This window comes from Gorilla gorilla, chromosome 16 (assembly GCF_029281585.2).
Source record: "Gorilla gorilla gorilla isolate KB3781 chromosome 16, NHGRI_mGorGor1-v2.1_pri, whole genome shotgun sequence".
In the NCBI taxonomy this organism is placed as follows: Eukaryota; Metazoa; Chordata; class Mammalia; order Primates; family Hominidae; genus Gorilla; species Gorilla gorilla.
In genome coordinates, this window is record NC_073240.2 from 41,555,432 (window position 1) to 41,573,397 (window position 17,966).

The window sequence follows — 17,966 nt, forward strand, 5'->3', positions numbered from 1 at the left end:
TGCCGGGTCCCTGGAGGGCGCGTGGGAGGGCCGGGCCGGTGCGCCCTCTTCGATCCTGGGGTGCTCCGGTCCCTCCTTCCCCGCCACTTCCTCCCGGCCGGCCCGCCTCCTCCAAAGTCTCCCGGGCTGATCAGGTGTGTCTCCTCCTCTGTCCCCTCCCTTCTCTCAGGTCACCAGCACCCTCGGAACCCAGAGGCCCGCGCTCTGAAGGTGACCCCCCTGGGGAGGAAGGTGATGGCCCCTGCGAGGACGATGGCCCGCGCCCGCCTCGCCCCGGCCGGCATCCCTGCCGTCGCCTTGTGGCTTCTGTGCACGCTCGGCCTCCAGGGCACCCGGGCCGGGCCACCGCCCGCGCCCCCTGAGCTGCCCGCGGGAGCCGACTGCCTGAACCGCTTTACCGCCGGGGTGCCTGCCTTCGTGCTGGACACCAACGCCTCGGTCAGCAACGGAGCCACCTTCCTGGAGTCCCCCACCGTGCGCCGGGGCTGGGACTGCGTGCGCGCCTGCTGCACCACCCAGAACTGCAACTTGGCGCTAGTGGAGCTGCAGCCCGACCGCGGGGAGGACGCCATCGCCGCCTGCTTCCTCATCAACTGCCTCTACGAGCAGAACTTCGTGTGCAAGTTCGCGCCCAGGGAGGGCTTCATCAACTACCTCACGAGGGAAGTGTACCGCTCCTACCGCCAGCTGCGGACCCAGGGCTTTGGAGGTGAGGAGGGTGCCAAGATGGATGGGTTTGGAGAGACTCAAAAAAGGGACTAGCTAGGGGGTCCTAGGGGAGGCGAACATCAGAGAGGAGTTAAGGAGAGTTCACTTTTTTTTTTCTTTTTCTTTCTTTTTTTTTTGCGACGGAGTCTCGCTCTTGTCGCCCAGGCTGGAGTGCAATGGCGCAATCTCTGGTTGCTCACTGCAACCTCCGTCTTCCATGTTCAAGTGATTCTCCTGTCTCAGCCTCCGGAGTAGCTGGAACTACAGGCACCCGCTACCAGACCCGGCTAATTTTTTTTTTTTTGGTACAGACGGGGTTTCACTATGTTGGCCAGGCTGGTCTTGAACTTCTGAACTCAGGTGATCCACCCGCCTTGGCCTCCCAAAGTGCTGGGATTATTTCTACCTGAAGCCCTCCTTAGAAGTAGGCAGTACAGCCGAATCAAGCCTGGCGATCAATGGGGTGACAGATGTCGCAGCCAGATCGCCTTCACATCGGTAGTAGGCAGTACAAACAGTAAACAAATGAAAGGGGACATGAGTAGGGAGGGCAGGGCCCAGGCTCTGGCTCCTGAACTCAGGATGTTCAGAGGTGATGGGCTGGTGCTCACAGGGAGGCCTTTGGCTCTGGGCTGTGTGTACTGGAGGGGAGAGGAAGTCCCCAGGACTCCTGACCTCTGGCACTGATAGGCTGATTGAAGGAGTGAGCTGTCTGGATGGTCTGGTGACTAGAAAGGCACCTTGGCCAAGCACTGGTCTGGGCACACCGATGCCCTGTCAGGTGAGCCTGGCCATAGTCTCCTCCACTGGCTGGACTTGGGACTGCTTAGCATCTCTCTACCCCCTAGGAATGGATTGGCCTTTTGGTGGTCCAGGGAGACTGCCAGATCCAAGACTAGAAAACAAGCCCAGTCTGCGGTTGATCCAAAGGGAGAGGAGTGATGTTGTAGGCACAGAAGCCTAGAGGCTCTGGGGTGGGGGATGAGGAGGGTTGAGGGGTGAGTCAGCCTGTTGGTATGTATACCTAGTAGGGAAGGGATGTCAGCTGTCCAGGCAGGTGTGTGTGCATGCGCATGAGCCAGACAGGGCTCTCCCTGCTTAGAATCTGGTAGCCAAACCTTGTTTACTTCCATGGATAAAGGCAAAGCGGAGGCCAGGGCTCCTCCTCTTTCTTCCCGGGACTGAACTGTCTGCTGGGATCAGGGCCGGTCCAGAGCCTTGGTTCCCCCATTCTCTCTACCTGCCGTTCTGGCCAGGTGGGGCTCCAGGGCAGGGGTAGGTCACCTCTCATAACCTCTGTGAGCACTTTACAGCTTACTGATTGCTGTGCCACACATCCTCTCACTCAGGCCTCATCGCAACAACTTCCAAAAAGGGTGCTACTAGCAGTCATCCCACTTGTTAGATTAGGAAACTGAGACTCCCATGTTAAAGAATTTGCCCAGGGTAACACTGCCCATAAATGGTAGGCCTGAGATTCACCCCAGGGGAGACCTCCAAAAAAAGTCCTGTGCTGTTTTTCACACAAGACCATCTCTCTGGTAAAAACCTAGCATTCTGACCCAAAATAGCCCAGTGGATAACAGAACCGGGGATTGGGGAGTTTGAGGGCCAGAACTGGGCTGGGCCAAATCTGGGGGTGGTCTCTGTTCTGGAAAGTGGAGAAAGGGCTTTCCTCCGCAGACTTTTCCTGGGCTAGTCTCTCTGCCAGGCTAAGGAGGGTCCTCTTTCCTCCCTATCCTTCCAGTAGCTCTCCTGGGTCTCTGAGGAGAGGCGAGATGGGGATTCCTGTGGATGGGAGGGGGACATATCTGAGGGCCAGTCTGGGTCACCAAGTCCCACTGGACCAGGGCTGCAGCCTGTTCCACAAGGAAGTAGCAGAAAGTGTAGGTGGTGATGACTCTTACTGACCTGAGTTGCCCATGCCCTTCCTGCTCCACAGAGGCCCCATGGGAGTCCCTCTCCAGGGCCAGAGTGTGAAATTCTGGAGTCTGGTCAGGGAGCTGAGCTGGACTATGGCCCCATGGTCTTGAGACCAGCCATCCTCATCTGGAAACCCCCAGGACCTGCCTGTTTGCCACAAGAGAGGGTGGAGTGGGGATTTCCTGGGACATTGAGGGAGGCAGGTAGGGCTTGGACTTAGTATGAGCTCCAGGCCATTCTAGGCCATTCTTAGAGTGCTGCAGTGCTTTGGGAAGAGGAAAAAGCTGTGTGTGTGTCAAGGGGTTTATTCTCAGCTGGGTCCAGTTAGAGAGGTTGGAGGTGGGTAATGACAGGGTAGAGCCATTAAGGGCTAGGGTGGATGAGGTGGGTTGGGTGACATGGGTCCCAGGCACTGACAGCTTCCAAACCTTTGATTCTCCTATTGCATAGATAAATGCTCCCCAGAATGGTTTGTTTGTTCCTCTTTCTGCCTGTGGCCAGGCCAGGCCAGTACAGATTCCTGCAGCTGGAGGCGGAGCAGCTTGCACTTCCTCTTCTCCCCTTCTCTTCCCCACCTCTCCTCCTCCCCAGTCCTATGAAGGAGTGGCTTAGGAGGCGGAGTCTGCACTTCCCTGAGGTCCTGAGACTTGGTAACTAACTGGGGGAGGGGCTGGTTTTATTGCCACTCTAGCCCTTTGCTCTCTTCCGGGTGGGAAGAAGGGAGTGGTTAGGCAAGGTACCTGCTCCTTGGTCCTGGGGGCTGGGGCTTGGAGAGGACTGAGTTGTGTGGGGGTGGGATTCAGCCCCTGATTCAGCTCAAAGTCTGATGCATCACTCTGCATGCTACTTCCACTCTGGGGGCCTGGTGGGGCTAGCCTGTCTGTCTGCTAGGCAGACTGCTAAGTAGTCTGTCTTCTTTCTACAGAATGCAAGGAGGGAGGACTGGGCTCCTCCCAGCTTGCTACTCCCTTGGCAGGTGTTCTCAGGGTGCTCTCCTGCTTGTCAGCCAAGCCCCTGGGCTGGGAGGTTGCCTCCAGACAGCCACTTTTCGTTCCTGCTCATCCCTGTCTTATTTTCCCTAATCCCTGGAATCCAGTTCTCTTTTTACTATTTTTGTAGGCCTCTGAAACATTCAACATGTTTCTTCCTGAAATCTCTCCTTTCCCATCCCTTTTGCTGTCATTGTGCATCCTGGTCTTCTCAGCCCCAGAACCACCTTCTGTGAGTCCCCCATTGGCTCTGCTTTCTCTGCTTCATCAAAGAGGAATCCCTGTGACTCAGCCTCCTACCAGCTGTTCTTAGCTCTTTACCTTCTCTTCTTTCTTTGCATTCACTCTAACACTTGAAAAAACTCTCTAGAGAGCCTCTGTGGAGGGTAGTTGGGCAATATCTATCAAACCTAAATGCACACAGCCCTGGGCACAATTCCACTTGTAGGAATTCATCTTGCAGCTGTACCTACACATGGATAAAACAACTTACCAGCCAGTTAGTCCCCGTAGTATTGTTTATAATAACGAAGAATTGGAAACAATCGCATTGTCTGTCAACACATCCTATAATTGAATACTGTGATGTTGTTTTCATAATAATAATAAACCCTAAGGCAGCATGGTTTAGTTCTTAGGAGAGAAAGAAAGAAAATCTAAATCAGGAAACTGGTAGGGACTGTTTAAATAAATTATAAATTGTGGTGCATTTATACAATGAATATGATACAACAACAACAACAAAAGGAAACTCTTTATGTGTCGCTATGGAATGATTTCCAATATATATAAAGGGCAAAACAAGATGAAGAACTCAAATGCTTGTGAATTCCAATACTGTCTCTTGATATTCTCTCTCTCTCTCTGTCTCATACATACCTTTGGGGTAATAAACCTGATGGAGAAGGTTCCTTCTTAAGGAGAAGAGGTGACTTAATTTTCACTAGCCTTTTGTACCTTTTGGTTTTGGTTTTTCTGGTTTTTTTTTTTTTTTTTTTTTTGAAATGGGGTCGGGCTGGGCGCGGTAGGTCACGCCTGTAATCCCAGCACTTTGGGAGGCTGAGGCAGGCGGATCACGAGGTCGGGAAATTGAGACCATCCTGGCTAACACGGTGAAACCTCGTCTCTACTAAAAATACAAAAAATTAGCCGGGTGTGGTGGCGGGCGCCTGTAGTCCCAGCTACTTGGGAGGCTGAGGCAGGAGAATGGTGTGAACCCAGGAGGCGGAGCTTGCAGTGAGCCAAGATCACGCCACTGCCCTCCAGTCTGGGCAACAGAGCAACACTCCGTCTCAGAAAAAAAAAAAGAGAGAGAGAAATGGGGTCTCACTCTGTCACCCAGGCTGGAGTTCAGTGGTGTAACCACAGCTCGCTGCAGCCTCAACCTCACAGGCTCAAGCGATCCTCCCAACCTCATCTTCCTGAATAGCTAAGTAGCCATCACACCATCACACCTAGCTAATTTTTTATTTTGTAAATATGAGGTCTCACTATGTTGCCTAGGCTAGTCTCAAACTCCTTGGCTCAAGCCATCCTTCTGCCTCAGCTTCCCAAAGTGTTGGGATTACAGGTATGAGCCACCACACCCAGCCACCTTTTGAATTTTATGTCATATATGTATTACCTAAACTAGAAAAGCAAAATTTAAAAACCCAACATTATAAAAGCAATTAAAATCACAACCTCTGAGGGGGTGGATAACCTATAGAATTACGTTTTGGAGAGAGCATTTGCTGTGGAGTCTGACAGACCTTGGTTCAAATCCCAGCTCTGCCTTTAGAAACTGAATGACTCTGAGCAAGCCATTTAATCTTTCTGGTGTCAACTTTCTCATCTGAAAAGAGGGTGAGAATGTAGGTGTAGCAGGCTGGTTTTGAAGGTACATCATGGACTCCAGGGGTCAATAAACTTTTTCTGTAAAGATCTAAATAGAAATTATTAGGCTTTGTGGGCCATAGGGTCCCACTTGCGACTACTCAGCTCTGCTGTTGTTACATGAAAGCAGCCGTACTCAACATGTAAATGTGTGGGCAAGGCTGTGTTCCAATCGATGGACACAAATTTGAATTTCATGTGCTTTTCACATGTCATTACAAAGGATTCTCCTTTTGTTTTTTCTTTTTCTTTTCTTTCTTTCTTTCTTTTTTTTTTTTTTTTGAGACGGAGTTTCGCTCTTGTTGTCCAGGCTGGAGTGCAATGCTGCGATCTCCGGCTCACCACAACTCCGCCTCCTAAGTTCAAGCAATTCTCCTGCCTCAGCCTCCCAAGCAGCTGGGATTACAGGCATGTGCCACCACACCCGGCTAATTTTGTATTTTTAGTAGAGATGGAGTTTCTCCATGTTGGTCAGGGTGGTCTTGAACTCCCAACCTCAGGTGATCCACCCACCCCGCTTCCCAAAGTGCTGGGATTACAAGCGTGAGCCACCGCACCCGGCTGTTGTTTTTTCATCCATTCCAAAATATAAGAGATGGTGGGCTGGCTTTGGCCTGCAGGCTTAGCTGATGCTAAGCTATAGCTGATGCAGGTAGAGTACCTAGCATGCTGCCCAGCATACACTCAGCCAGTGCCTCTATTTCCAACCCTTGCCTGTCTCTCATTGTCTGCTGGTTCCGGATGGTCTGCCTTCTCCCAAATTTAACTTCTCTATGACTTAACCTATATGTTCCCTCTAAATCCGGTTTCCCTTCTGCCTGTATCCTGGCTTTTCCTTCCCAGTTCCCAGAGACTGGCAGGGGAGAAGCCAGAAGCATCAGCCCAGCGTTGTTTCTGACATCTTTATCTCCATTCCCTTGGCTGCTCTGGCATTTGGGCCACTCCTGTTGCATCTGCCCTGGACCGCTGCACTGGTGTACTTGCCAGCCTCCTCGCTCCACAGAATGCTTCCAAACAGATGGGAAAACAGCTGCTGCTCAGAGCTCAGGAGTGCTCCTGCTGCCCAAGCCCTGGGCCCCTCCCTTTGAACTCCTGGACCTCTGTCATGTATCTAGGAGGTCAATGTCTGGTGCAGCCTCCAGGACTCTGCGCCACTGCTCACGGCCAGTGTCTGTCCCCTTTCTGTACTACCAGTTGTTTAATATTTGAATGTTACTCCTGCTGTGTCCAGACACCCTGGCCTGGCCTCCAGGGTGCTTTAAGATCAACTCAAGCCCAGCGAACTGGCCTTGCAAATTCCTAACTCCTTGCTTTGGTTTCTCATGTGTTCTGCCATTTTCTTTTTTCTTTTTAAACGGAGTCTTGCTCTGTTGCCAGGCTGGAGTGCAGTGGCACGATCTCGGCTCACTGCACCCTCCGCCTCCCAGGTTCAAGCGATTCTCCTGCCTCAGCCTCCTGAGTAGCTGGGATTACAGACATGTGCCACCATGCCCAGCTAATTTTTTGTATTTTAGTAGAGAGGGGGTTTCACTGTGTTAGCCAGGATGGTCTCAATCTCCTGATCTTGTGTCTGCCCGCCTTGGCTGCCCAAAGTGCTGGGATTATAGGCATGAGCCACCGCGCCCAGCTGTGTTCTGCCATTTTCAACAACACCCTACATTCTCCCAACAACCAAACAAGAACAAAAACAAAAAAATCAAAAAATCCTTTCTCCCTCCTCCAGAAAGCCTTGCCTTATCCCCCTAGCCTGCCATGGCCTCCTTTCTCTGAATGTCCACTGCCTTGTTTAGTCCACGTGTTGCTTCATGTCGTGGGGTCTTATCTGCCCAACTGGACTAATCCCCTGAAGGGCAACGTATTAATTTCCTAGAGCTGCTGTAACAAATGGCTATGAACTGGTTGGCTTAAAACAAATTTGGCCAGGTGTGGTGGCTCATGCCTGTAATCCCAGCACTTTGGGAGGTTGAAGCAGAAGGATCACTTGAGGTCAGGAGTTCAAGACCAGCCAGGCCCATGTGGTGAAACCCCATCTCTACTAAAAATACAAAAATTAGCCGGGCATGGTTGTGCACACCTGTAATCCCAGCTACTCGGGAGGCTGAGGCAGGAGAATCGCTTGAACCCTGGAGGCGGAGGTTGCAGTGAGCCAAAACTGCCACTGCACTCCAGCCTGGATGAAAGAGTGAGACTCCATCTCAAAAACAAAACAAAACAAAACAAAAAAATTATTCTTGCAGAGTTCTGGAGGCCAGAAGCCCCACATCAAGGTGTCAGCAGGGCTGTGCTCCCTCCAAAGACCCTAGGAGAGAATCCTTCCTTGTCTTTTCCAGCTTCTCGTGGCCCCAGGTGTACCTTGGCTGTGGCTGCATCACTCTAGTCTCTGCCTCTGTCTTCGCGTGGCCTTCTCTTCCTTCACTCTGTCTTCTCCTCTTCTGTTTCTTATAAGGATACTTGGTCGTTGGATTTGGGGCCTAACCAGCTAATCCAGGATGATCGCATCTGGAGATCCTAATTACTTCTGCAAAGACCCTTTTCCCAAATCAGGTCACGTTTATGGGTTCCAGGGGTTAGATGTGAACATATCTTTGAGGGGCCACCATTCAGCCCCCTACAGGCAGGGATCCTGCACTGTGCTTGTCACCCACCCCCATGCCTGACCCTGAGGTGGGGAAGCCTCAGACACAGGCACTGTCAAGTCAAGGAAGGGCGTGGCTCCCGGGACCCCTTGTAACTGGAGGCCGAGTCTGTCTAAGGTATTTCTATTGTAGAAAATAGAAATAAGCCCATCCCCTCAAGTAAGTGTCTGTGTGTGTGTGTGTGTGTGTGTGTGTGTGTGTGTGTTTACTCAATAAGATCAGATGGCAGTTTGTTCAGTAATTTGCTTCAGAAAGAGGGTTTTACAGCTGGGTGTGGTAATTGTACCTTTAGTCCCAGCTACTCACGAGGCCGAGGCAGGAGGATTGCTTGAGTTTGACGCTGTAGTGGCCATGATAGAGTCTGTGAATAGTCACTGTGCTCCAGCCTAGGAAACATAGCAAGACCCCATCTCTAACAAAAAAAAAAAAAAAAAAGGAAAGAAAGTGGGTTACAACATGAAAATATCTTCAGTATACCAAAAACATGCTCTCTCTGAATAGAGATCAAGAAGCTGGTTCTGTTGGGGGCTCCCACCCGCACCCCATGCAGGCTGTGGAGTCCCAGTTTGGTCTAGGTGGGGCCCATACTTTCACCACCCCACTTTGCTCCTGGGAGAAGCCTGGTCCATCTAGTGAGAATTGACCTTATCTCACTTTCTCTCCCCGCCAGGGTCTGGGATCCCCAAGGCCTGGGCAGGCATAGACTTGAAGGTACAACCCCAGGAACCCCTGGTGCTGAAGGATGTGGAAAACGCAGATTGGCACCTACTGCGGGGTGACACGGATGTCAGGGTAGAGGTGAGACACTGGGCTGACTCTGACCCCGCCCTCTGCCTGCCAGCCTTCTGGGAGCCCCTTTCTGGGGCCCTGTGCCAACCAATGGCCCCGGATGGGATGGGGTGGAGAGAGGCTGAAGATGCATTTAATCCAACTCCCCCTGGCCTCCCCAGGGGTGTGGGTGTGTGTCTGGCCAGGCCTGGGGCAGCCCAAGGGCATCAGGGGGTACCCAAGCCTGATAGCCACTCCTGTGTGCAGAGGAAAGACCCAAACCAGGTGGAACTGTGGGGACTCAAGGAAGGCACCTACCTGTTCCAGCTGACAGTGACTAGCTCAGACCACCCAGAGGACACGGCCAACGTCACAGTCACTGTGCTGTCCACCAGGCAGACAGAAGGTGAGGGAGGGGTGAGGAGCAGCACCTGGAGCCCCCGCTGTGCGGATTGGCCGCACAGTCCCCTCATAAGCTCTCCCCTCTAGACTACTGCCTCGCATCCAACAAGGTGGGCCGCTGCCGGGGCTCTTTCCCACGCTGGTACTATGACCCCACGGAGCAGATCTGCAAGAGTTTCGTTTATGGAGGCTGCTTGGGCAACAAGAACAACTACCTTCGGGAAGAAGAGTGCATTCTAGCCTGTCGGGGTGTGCAAGGTGGGCCTTTGAGAGGCAGCTCTGGGGCTCAGGCGACTTTCCCCCAGGGTGAGTGGTCTCTCTCTTCTGTGGCCAGGGAGGTGGGTGGTGGGAGTTCTCCCTTGCCCACCCACCCCAATTATCTCATCCCCACTGGAGCCTGGTCATGCCTCCTCTCATTCTCTGTTCTCTCTCCCAGGCCCCTCCATGGAAAGGCGCCATCCAGGTGGGCTTTACTCCCCTCCCCATCCCCCATCCCCGCCACATCTCTAGCCCATATCATCCCTATGCCCCTAAGCAGCCTGCCTTTGACCGAGCCATTCCTCCCCTCAGAGTTTGTGGAAGGACCACAAACATCCCACCCCTTCCAGCCCAGCATCGTCCTATGAGGATCCGCCCAGTTTGCGTGGGGCAGGAGTGGGGTTGGTGGAAAGGGAATGGGGGATGTGCTGTGTCTGGGCAGAGAGGGCCAAGTAGAAGGTGGGCCCTGGGCACTTGTTCTTTGCTTGAGCTTGACCTCCCCTCCACCCGTCCAGTGTGCTCTGGCACCTGTCAGGCCACCCAGTTCCGCTGCAGCAATGGCTGCTGCATCGACAGTTTCCTGGAGTGTGACGACACCCCCAACTGCCCCGACGCCTCCGACGAGGCTGCCTGTGAAAAATGTGAGGCCTGGGGGATAGAGGGGGTTGGGCAGCAGACAGGGAGGTCCTGACAGCCTTGCCCTGAACCCCTGGGAGACCCTTGTTGGGTCTGAGACTCTGACCTTTCCTCTCTGCAGACACGAGTGGCTTTGACGAGCTCCAGCGCATCCATTTCCCCAGTGACAAAGGTGAGATCCTCCCTAGGTGCCCTGGATCAGGGCAGATGCTGACACTGCCATCCTCACTATTTCCATCCAGCAGTGCCTGAGGGGCCTGCTGGGTGTACGGGCCTGTGGGCACAAAGAGCCAGGGTGGGCTCCCAGTTCTCCAGATGGCTCAGCTTCTTCCCTGGCTGGCTCCTGGGCTCTCTTCTGTGGCTCTGTGTTTTCCAGGCATCACTCATTCTCCGAACACCTTCATAATTTCAGCCATGTCCACCACATACTGCTCAGATCTTATTTACTTAATCAGTTACTTTTTAAATGTAATATATTAAAAAGGAACTTTCACATCACTACCATAAATGGGAAGCCACTATTACTTGCCAAACATTGAAAAACAACACAAATAAATATAATAAAACAGTAAGTTTTAGCTTGCCAGGCGCGGTGGCTCACGCTTATAATCCCAGCGCTTTGAGATGCCGAGGCTGGCAGATTGCTTGAGCTCAGGAGTTCAAGACCAGCGTGGGCAATATGGCAAAACCCCATCTCTACAAAAAATACAAAAATTAGCCGGATGTGGTTGTGCGTTCCTGTATTCCCAGCTACTCAGGAGGCTGAGGTAGGAGGATCACTTGAACCTGGGAGGTAGAGACTGCAGTCAGTTGAGATGGGACCACTGCACCTCAGCCCGGGCAACAGAGTGAGACCCTGTCTCAAAACAATAATAATAATAATAAGCTCTAGCTAGTTGCTGTTGCCTGCCAAGGCTCAGACCCTGAGGCCCATCCTCTTTTTTAAGAAAGGTAAACCAGGCAGGCGTGGTGGCTTACACCTGGAATCCCAGCTACTAGGGAGGCTGAGGTGGGAGGATCACTTGGCCTAGGAATTTGAGGTCAACCTGGGCAACATAGCGAGACACTGTCTTAAAAAAAAGAGGTAAACCACCCAGTGTTGGAAAACTGAGACCGTGACCCAGTCAGAAAAGCTGAAAGAAAATTGAAATAACTATGAGTCGGCATAGTTTACTTTTGTGCCTACAATTATTGTCCAGGGTTTGTCTTCCCTTTTCTGGCACCACTGCAGCTGGGCCAGGTGTTTTGGGGCCTCTCAGGCCCTCCCTGAGCCATGGCGGGTGGGGAGGTGCTGGGCAGCAGCCACGTGGAGCCTAGCAGAAGGTGGCAGGGAGGCCATGGACTCGCTCACCATAGCCTACTCCATACCCCCCAGGGCACTGCGTGGACCTGCCAGACACAGGACTCTGCAAGGAGAGCATCCCGCGCTGGTACTACAACCCCTTCAGCGAACACTGCGCCCGCTTTACCTATGGTGGTTGTTATGGCAACAAGAACAACTTTGAGGAAGAGCAGCAGTGCCTCGAGTCTTGTCGCGGCATCTCCAGTGAGCGGGCCAGTGAGAGGGTGGGCATGTATGGGGGAAGGCTTAGCCAGTGGCCTCCACTCTGTCCCCAGGCCTTTGGGAGTCACCCCTCCATCCTCAGAGTGCCTGGAGTAGGAGTGGGAGAGGATGCCAGTGTGAGGTCTGGGGCAGTGGGGAGCAGCTGAGTCTCTGAGCCCTTAGTACTGACTGGTCTTTCCCCTCATCATTCTGCAGAGAAGGATGTGTTTGGCCTGAGGCGGGAAATCCCCATTCCCAGCACAGGTAAGCCCTGATGTGTCCTGTAACTGAGGTTAGCATGTAGGTGTCAACTCACGGATCAACTCCACCTGTTGTGACAGCCTAACCTGTGTTGAGAAGGATGCCAAGGTGGCCTATAGAGACAGAGTACAGTAATCAAATAGGGATGCCTGCCACACACGGAGGGAGTACAGTAAAGTGCGTGCCGATGTCTGTCAGCAGCGTCCCAGGCTTCCCCCAAGTTAACTGCAAGGAGAGCGACTTGAGCTGAGACCTGAGGCCCACCAGAGTTCCTCTGAGCTCCTGGACAGAGCTGTTCAGCTGTTCATATGTGGGAGGTCTGAGTCGGGTGCCCATGTCCTTCCACACCTGGCATCCATTTGACTTGGTCTCTTCCATAGATTGGGGGTGTGTGTCAGAACCAGGCAGGCCCTGGGAGCCCCTTATTCTACCCCTTCTTCTCCCAGGCTCTGTGGAGATGGCTGTCGCAGTGTTCCTGGTCATCTGCATTGTGGTGGTGGTAGCCATCCTGGGTTACTGCTTCTTCAAGAACCAGAGAAAGGACTTCCACGGACACCACCACCACCCACCACCCACCCCTGCCAGCTCCACTGTCTCCACTACCGAGGACACGGAGCACCTGGTCTATAACCACACCACCCGGCCCCTCTGAGCCTGGGTCTCACTGGCTCTCACCTGGCCCTGCTTCCTGCTTGCCAAGGCAGAGGCCTGGGCTGAGAAAAACTTTGGAACCAGACTCTTGCCTGTTTCCCAGGCCCACTGTGCCTCAGAGACCAGAGCTCCAGCCCCTCTTGGAGAAGTCTCAGCTAAGCTTACGTCCTGAGAAAGCTCAAAGGTTTGGAAGGAGCAGAAAACCCTTGGGCCAGAAGTACCAGACTAGATGGACCTGCCTGCATAGGAGTTTGGAGGAAGTTGGAGTTTTGTTTCCTCTGCTCAAAGCTGCCTGTCCCTACCCCATGGTGCTAGGAAGAGGAGTGGGGTGGTGTCAGACCCTGGAGGCCCCAACCCTGTCCTCCCGAGCTCCTCTTCCACGCTGTGCGCCCAGGGCTGGGAGGAAGGACTTCCATGTGTAGTTTGTGCTGTAAAGAGTTGCTTTTTATTTAATGCTGTGGCATGGTTGAAGAGGAGGGGAAGAGGCCTATCTGGCCTCTCTATCCTCTCTTCCTCTTTCCCCAAGATTGAGCTCTCTGCCCTTGACTAGCCCCACCCTGGCCTAGACGGGCAGACAGAGCCAAGAGAGGCTCAGCTGCATCCCGCAGCCCCCACCCCCAAGGTTCTCCAACATCACAGCCCAGCCCGCCCACTGGGTAATAAAAGTGGTTTGTGGGGTTTCTGGCTCTGTTCTGTGGGCCAGGAGAGGGACAAGGTTGCTGGGGGGTGATGGGACCGTCCTGTTCAGCTGGTTCAGGCTTCAGCCACCCTGTTGAGCAGGTTTTCCCATCGTCTCTCTCGAAACTGGCCTGGCCCCTGACTTTGGAGAGCAGTGCCATGTTTGACCACCAGAGGGGAGGAGTGAGCGGGCCACGGCAGCCTCGAGTGTGGGGAGGCTGCAGTGCTGCTGTGCAGCATTTCGTCCTGGTGTGAGCCTCTCCACAAGCCTGTTGAGTGGCTGAGCTCTCCACAATTCTGCTCATTTGGAGGTTGGGGTTAGGGGTGCACAGGCACCTTGGCTCCTACCTCCACGTTAGGGCCCAGGTGACTAGCTGTCTCCCTCCCCACAGAAGCCCCTGGCTTCTGCGCTGGAGTGCAGCACCCCCTAACCAGGCTCTGAGCTCCTTCCCAGGAGCCTTTAGTAGAGACATGCCACTCCAACCCACACCCCTGCATTTGTTCAAGCTACCTCCCGGTGCCAAAAAAAAAAAAAAAAAAAAAAGTCATACTTTGAGCTCATTCGCTCGTTTATTCAGTGAATTACATTGAGCTCCTCTGTGCCAGACACTGCCAATCATTAGAAATTTGATACTGCTGAGAGGGGCAGAGGACGCACTATTTAAATGCTTTACGTATCTCGAGTTGCTGGCGCTGCACACAGCCCTTGTGATGACAATACAATCGTCCGCATTTTACAGGTGAAGAAACTAATTCATTGAAATTTCCTCCCCAAGGCCCTAGAGCTGAGATTGGAGGACTGGATCCCCAGAGTCTAGTCTTACAAAAGAGGTATCGGGGTTGCTGGGGGTTGGGGGGGGACTTAAAAGCAAATTTTAAGCAAGTACAACTACCATGAATGTACATATATGAAGTTATAAGTGTACAGCTCGGTGAATTTCCAGAATGACACACACCTCTGAGGCAGGCACCCAGATCAAGAAGCAGAACCTTCTTAGCACGCCGGGACAGGCCTTGTTTTGATGGATAACACCTGGTTTTGGACTCGTGCTCTCATGGACCACCTCCCCGTTTTGCACGCCTCAGCCTAAGCTCAAAACCCTCCCACACAACCGCAGGTGGTGGACACTCCCTGCCTCACACCCCTGTGTCTGCTAACACCACTCTGAGCCCAGAGCACATCTTATTTCCTTTACTGCCTGTCTTCTTGCCGGGTTGTGAGCTCCCAGAGCCGCAGATGGCATCCAGTTGTGTCTGGGTTCCTGGTACCCCATGCTCCCTGGTAAATTGTAGTTTAGTAAATGTTGAGTAAGCGGCAGGGGGTGGGGCTCATCCCCATTGTTCCATTTCATAGGGCACCGTGTTTTCCCTTCTAACCCCCTACTCTGACACTCGTCCATCCTTCGAGGCTCAAAACGGACTTGATCCCTACTGGGAACAACCCCCATTATCAGTTGGTTCTCAGACTCTACCCTAGTGTCCAGAACAGTGATCAACACAGAGCAAGTATTTAATAAGGGTTTGTTGGCCTGAAGGGAACATCCTCTCAGGGAGGGATAGACATCAAGCGAGAGGATGCCAGGCAAAGGGCCACCCCTAGTAACAGCTGCTTGCATGTGCAGAGGGAGTGCCCGAGGAGGTGGGAGCTCTCGGGGGTCACTAGGGGGCGCTGTGACTATGACTGGATGCCGTGTTCTTCCTGCAAGGATGTGAGGACTCACAGTCTCAGGCAGGTGACAGGAGTGGAGCAATGAACGCCAAGACACAGCTCCTGCTCTCCTGGCGCTTACACTCTGGCGTGCAGGCCGCAGGGATGCAGATACGGTGACAAAACAATCTGGTCCCCAAACTTCTCCTTATCCCTGAGACCGCCCCAGCCATCCTCTGCTCTGTGCCCACCCACATGACTCAGAACTTTGATCCCTACCTCCATGCCCTGAACAGGCAGTTTCCTCTACTTCAGAAGTCCCCTCCGCCCTGGAAAGCTCCTACTTTACCCCGTGTTCCAGCTCACGAAGCTTTCTCTGGCTCTCCAGCCAAAGTTCATTGCTGCCCTCTCCACGCACTCCTGCTCTACACAGCTCCGCTGCACGCATAAGTCCGAGCTAGTGTGTGTCTCCCTTTATCCAGACAAGACTCCTCAGGGCGCTGACCAGGTCTTAGTTATCCTAGCGTCTCCCAAGCTGGGCCCTGCTTGTGGGTACCAGGTATCTGAAAAATGGCTGCTGGAACAAAACAGAGGCCGGTCAAGTGGAGGAGATTAAGGTTAATAAGTGACTTCGTGGAGAAAGTCTAACATCAGGTGAGTGGCCCTGCACGGTGGCTCACACCTGTAATTCCAGCAGTTTGGGAGGCCGAGGTGGGTGGATCACTTGAGGTCAGGAGTTTGAGACCAGCCTGGCCAACATGGTGAAACCCCGTCTCTACTAAAAATACAAAAATTAGCCGGGTGTGGTGGCACACACCTATAATCCCAGCTACTTGGGAGGTTGAGGCAGGAGAATCACTTGAACCCGGGAAGTGGAGGTTGTAGTGAACCAAGATGGCACCACTGCACTCCAGCCTGGGTGACAGAGTGAGACTCCATCTTAAAAAAATAAAATTAAATTTAAAAAAAAACTAGGTGAGTATGGGTCTCCAAGAGATTCTTGCACACGTATGTACATAGCATTATTCACAATAGCTAAAACATGGAATCAACCTGAGTGCCTATCAACAGATGAATGGATAAGCAAAATGGAGTACACACAATATACACGGTGGAATACTATTCAGCCTTAAAAAGGATGATCTAACATATGCTACAACACAGATGAACCTTGAGGACATCTATATTACGCTAAGGGAAATAAGCCAGTCACAAAAAGACAAGTATGATTCTACTCATCTGAAATGCTTAGAGTAGTCAAAATCAAAGAGACAGTAGAATGATGGTTGCTGGGAAAAGGGAAATAGAGAATTATTACTTAATGGGTACCGAGTTTCAGTTTTGTAAAAGGAAAAGGCTCAGGAGATGGATGGTGGTGATGGTTGCACAACAATGTGAATGTACTTAGTGCCACTAAACCATATACTTTAAAATGGTTAAGATAGTAAATTTTACATTATATGTATTTTATCACAATAAAAAAAGATTGGAAAAAAATAAGATGAGCAGATGGGTGTGGGTGTTCCATGCATAACAAAATCACACTGAGCAAAAGCTGGGCAGTGGAGATCCTGGGTTTTGTTTGGGAATCACAAGCTGCTCAGTTTGGAAGCAGGGAGGTGGAAGCTGGGAGTTTGGTGGGTGGAGGGGATTTAAGCAGGGGAAAGGAGTGATCTAAACTATAAAGAGTGGGCCGGGCACAGTGGCTCATGCCTGTAATCCCAGCACTTTGGGAGGCCAAGGTGGATGGATTACCAGAGGTTGGGAGTTCGAGACAAGCCTGACCAACATGGAGAAACCCCGTCTCTACTAAAAGTACAAAATTAGCTGAGCATGGTGGCACATGCCTGTAATCCCAGCTACTCGGGAGGCTGAGGCAAGAGAATTGCTTGAACCCGGGAGGCAGAGTTTGCAGTGAGCTGAGATCACGCCACTGAACTCCAACCTGGGCAACAGAGCAAGACTCCATCTCAAAAAAAAAAAAAAAAAAAAGGAGTGGGCAGATAAGCAGGCTACATCGCCAGAGGTCACAGCACAGGGAGAGGGACAGAGGGAGGAAGCAACACCAAGTAAATTAGGCGAGGGAACCTGTGTGAAGCACATAGCAGATCTCTGGTGAAGGCTAGTCAAAGGTTGCACACTGGCAGCCTACAATCATGCTTTGACTCAAACGGTCATTTAGTTTCTTTAATTTAGTTGCCAACATTTAAGGAGTCAGAAGTCTTCATTGAAAAAAAAAATCCATATTGCTAGCTTCTTGTGAGAACTCTGGGGACCTAGCAATCCAGGCACAGAGTTCAGGGTCCTCTTTAGCTGGGCAGGCATTAACCCATTCACAGTCCTCCCCCACCCCACCCAGCATTAGGTGCTCGCCTGGGACTTCTAGGCATTCGCCTCTGGAACCCCCAGCATCTTTTTTTTTTTTTTTTTTTTTTTTCTGAGACAGAGTTTCGCTTTTGTTGCTCAGGCTGGAGTGCAATGGCACAATCTAGGTTCACTGCAACCTCGGCCTATCGGGTTCTAGCAATTCTCCTGCCTCAGCCTCAGCCTCCAGAGTAGCTGGAATTACAGGCATGTGCCACCACGCCCAGATAATTTTGGTATTTTTTAGTAGAGATGGGGGTTTAATCAATGTTGGTCAGGCTGGTCTCGAACTCCTGATCTCAGGTCATCCGCCCTCCTCGGCCTCCCAAAGTGCTAGGATTATAGGCGTGAGCCACCACACCCGGCCTAGAACCCCCAGCTTCTTGTCCCTTACAACGCATCTTGCCTTCCCTATATTGGGTAGTTGTCTCCAAAATTTATTGGCCCCAACAGTTCAGGTAAACACTCACAAAAACTGGGTTGTTTCTCCCAAACCCATCCCTGCCCACTAAAATAAACAGCCCTGAATGAGGAGTGGTTTGCCCTATTGCACAAGACCACTCCCTTCCCCACCCAACCACAGCAGGACTAAAGCCTGGGAAGGTACCTTTAAGCTCCCCCGGGGA

The 17,966-nt window shown here is 52.2% G+C and overlaps 1 protein-coding gene across 4 annotated transcripts; it reads left to right on the plus strand.

Annotated features, from left to right (window-relative positions):
* Window positions 1-234: 234 nt before the first annotated feature.
* Window positions 235-13,329, plus strand: SPINT1 (serine peptidase inhibitor, Kunitz type 1). 4 transcript variants are annotated; one of them, XM_055363398.2, is made up of 10 exons: window positions 235-709; window positions 8,802-8,929; window positions 9,167-9,305; window positions 9,389-9,607; window positions 9,738-9,764; window positions 10,075-10,200; window positions 10,317-10,367; window positions 11,571-11,741; window positions 11,955-12,002; window positions 12,446-13,329. In XM_055363398.2, exons 1-10 carry the CDS (start codon window positions 235-237, stop codon window positions 12,649-12,651), a joined length of 1,590 nt encoding a protein of 529 aa, XP_055219373.1. In that variant the 3' UTR covers window positions 12,652-13,329. The 4 variants fall into 4 exon arrangements, with proteins under 4 accessions (XP_055219373.1, XP_055219376.1, XP_055219378.1 ...); XM_055363401.2 differs by having other exon boundaries at window positions 9,389-9,559; XM_055363403.2 differs by lacking the exon at window positions 10,075-10,200.
* The last annotated feature ends 4,637 nt before the right edge of the window (window positions 13,330-17,966 follow it).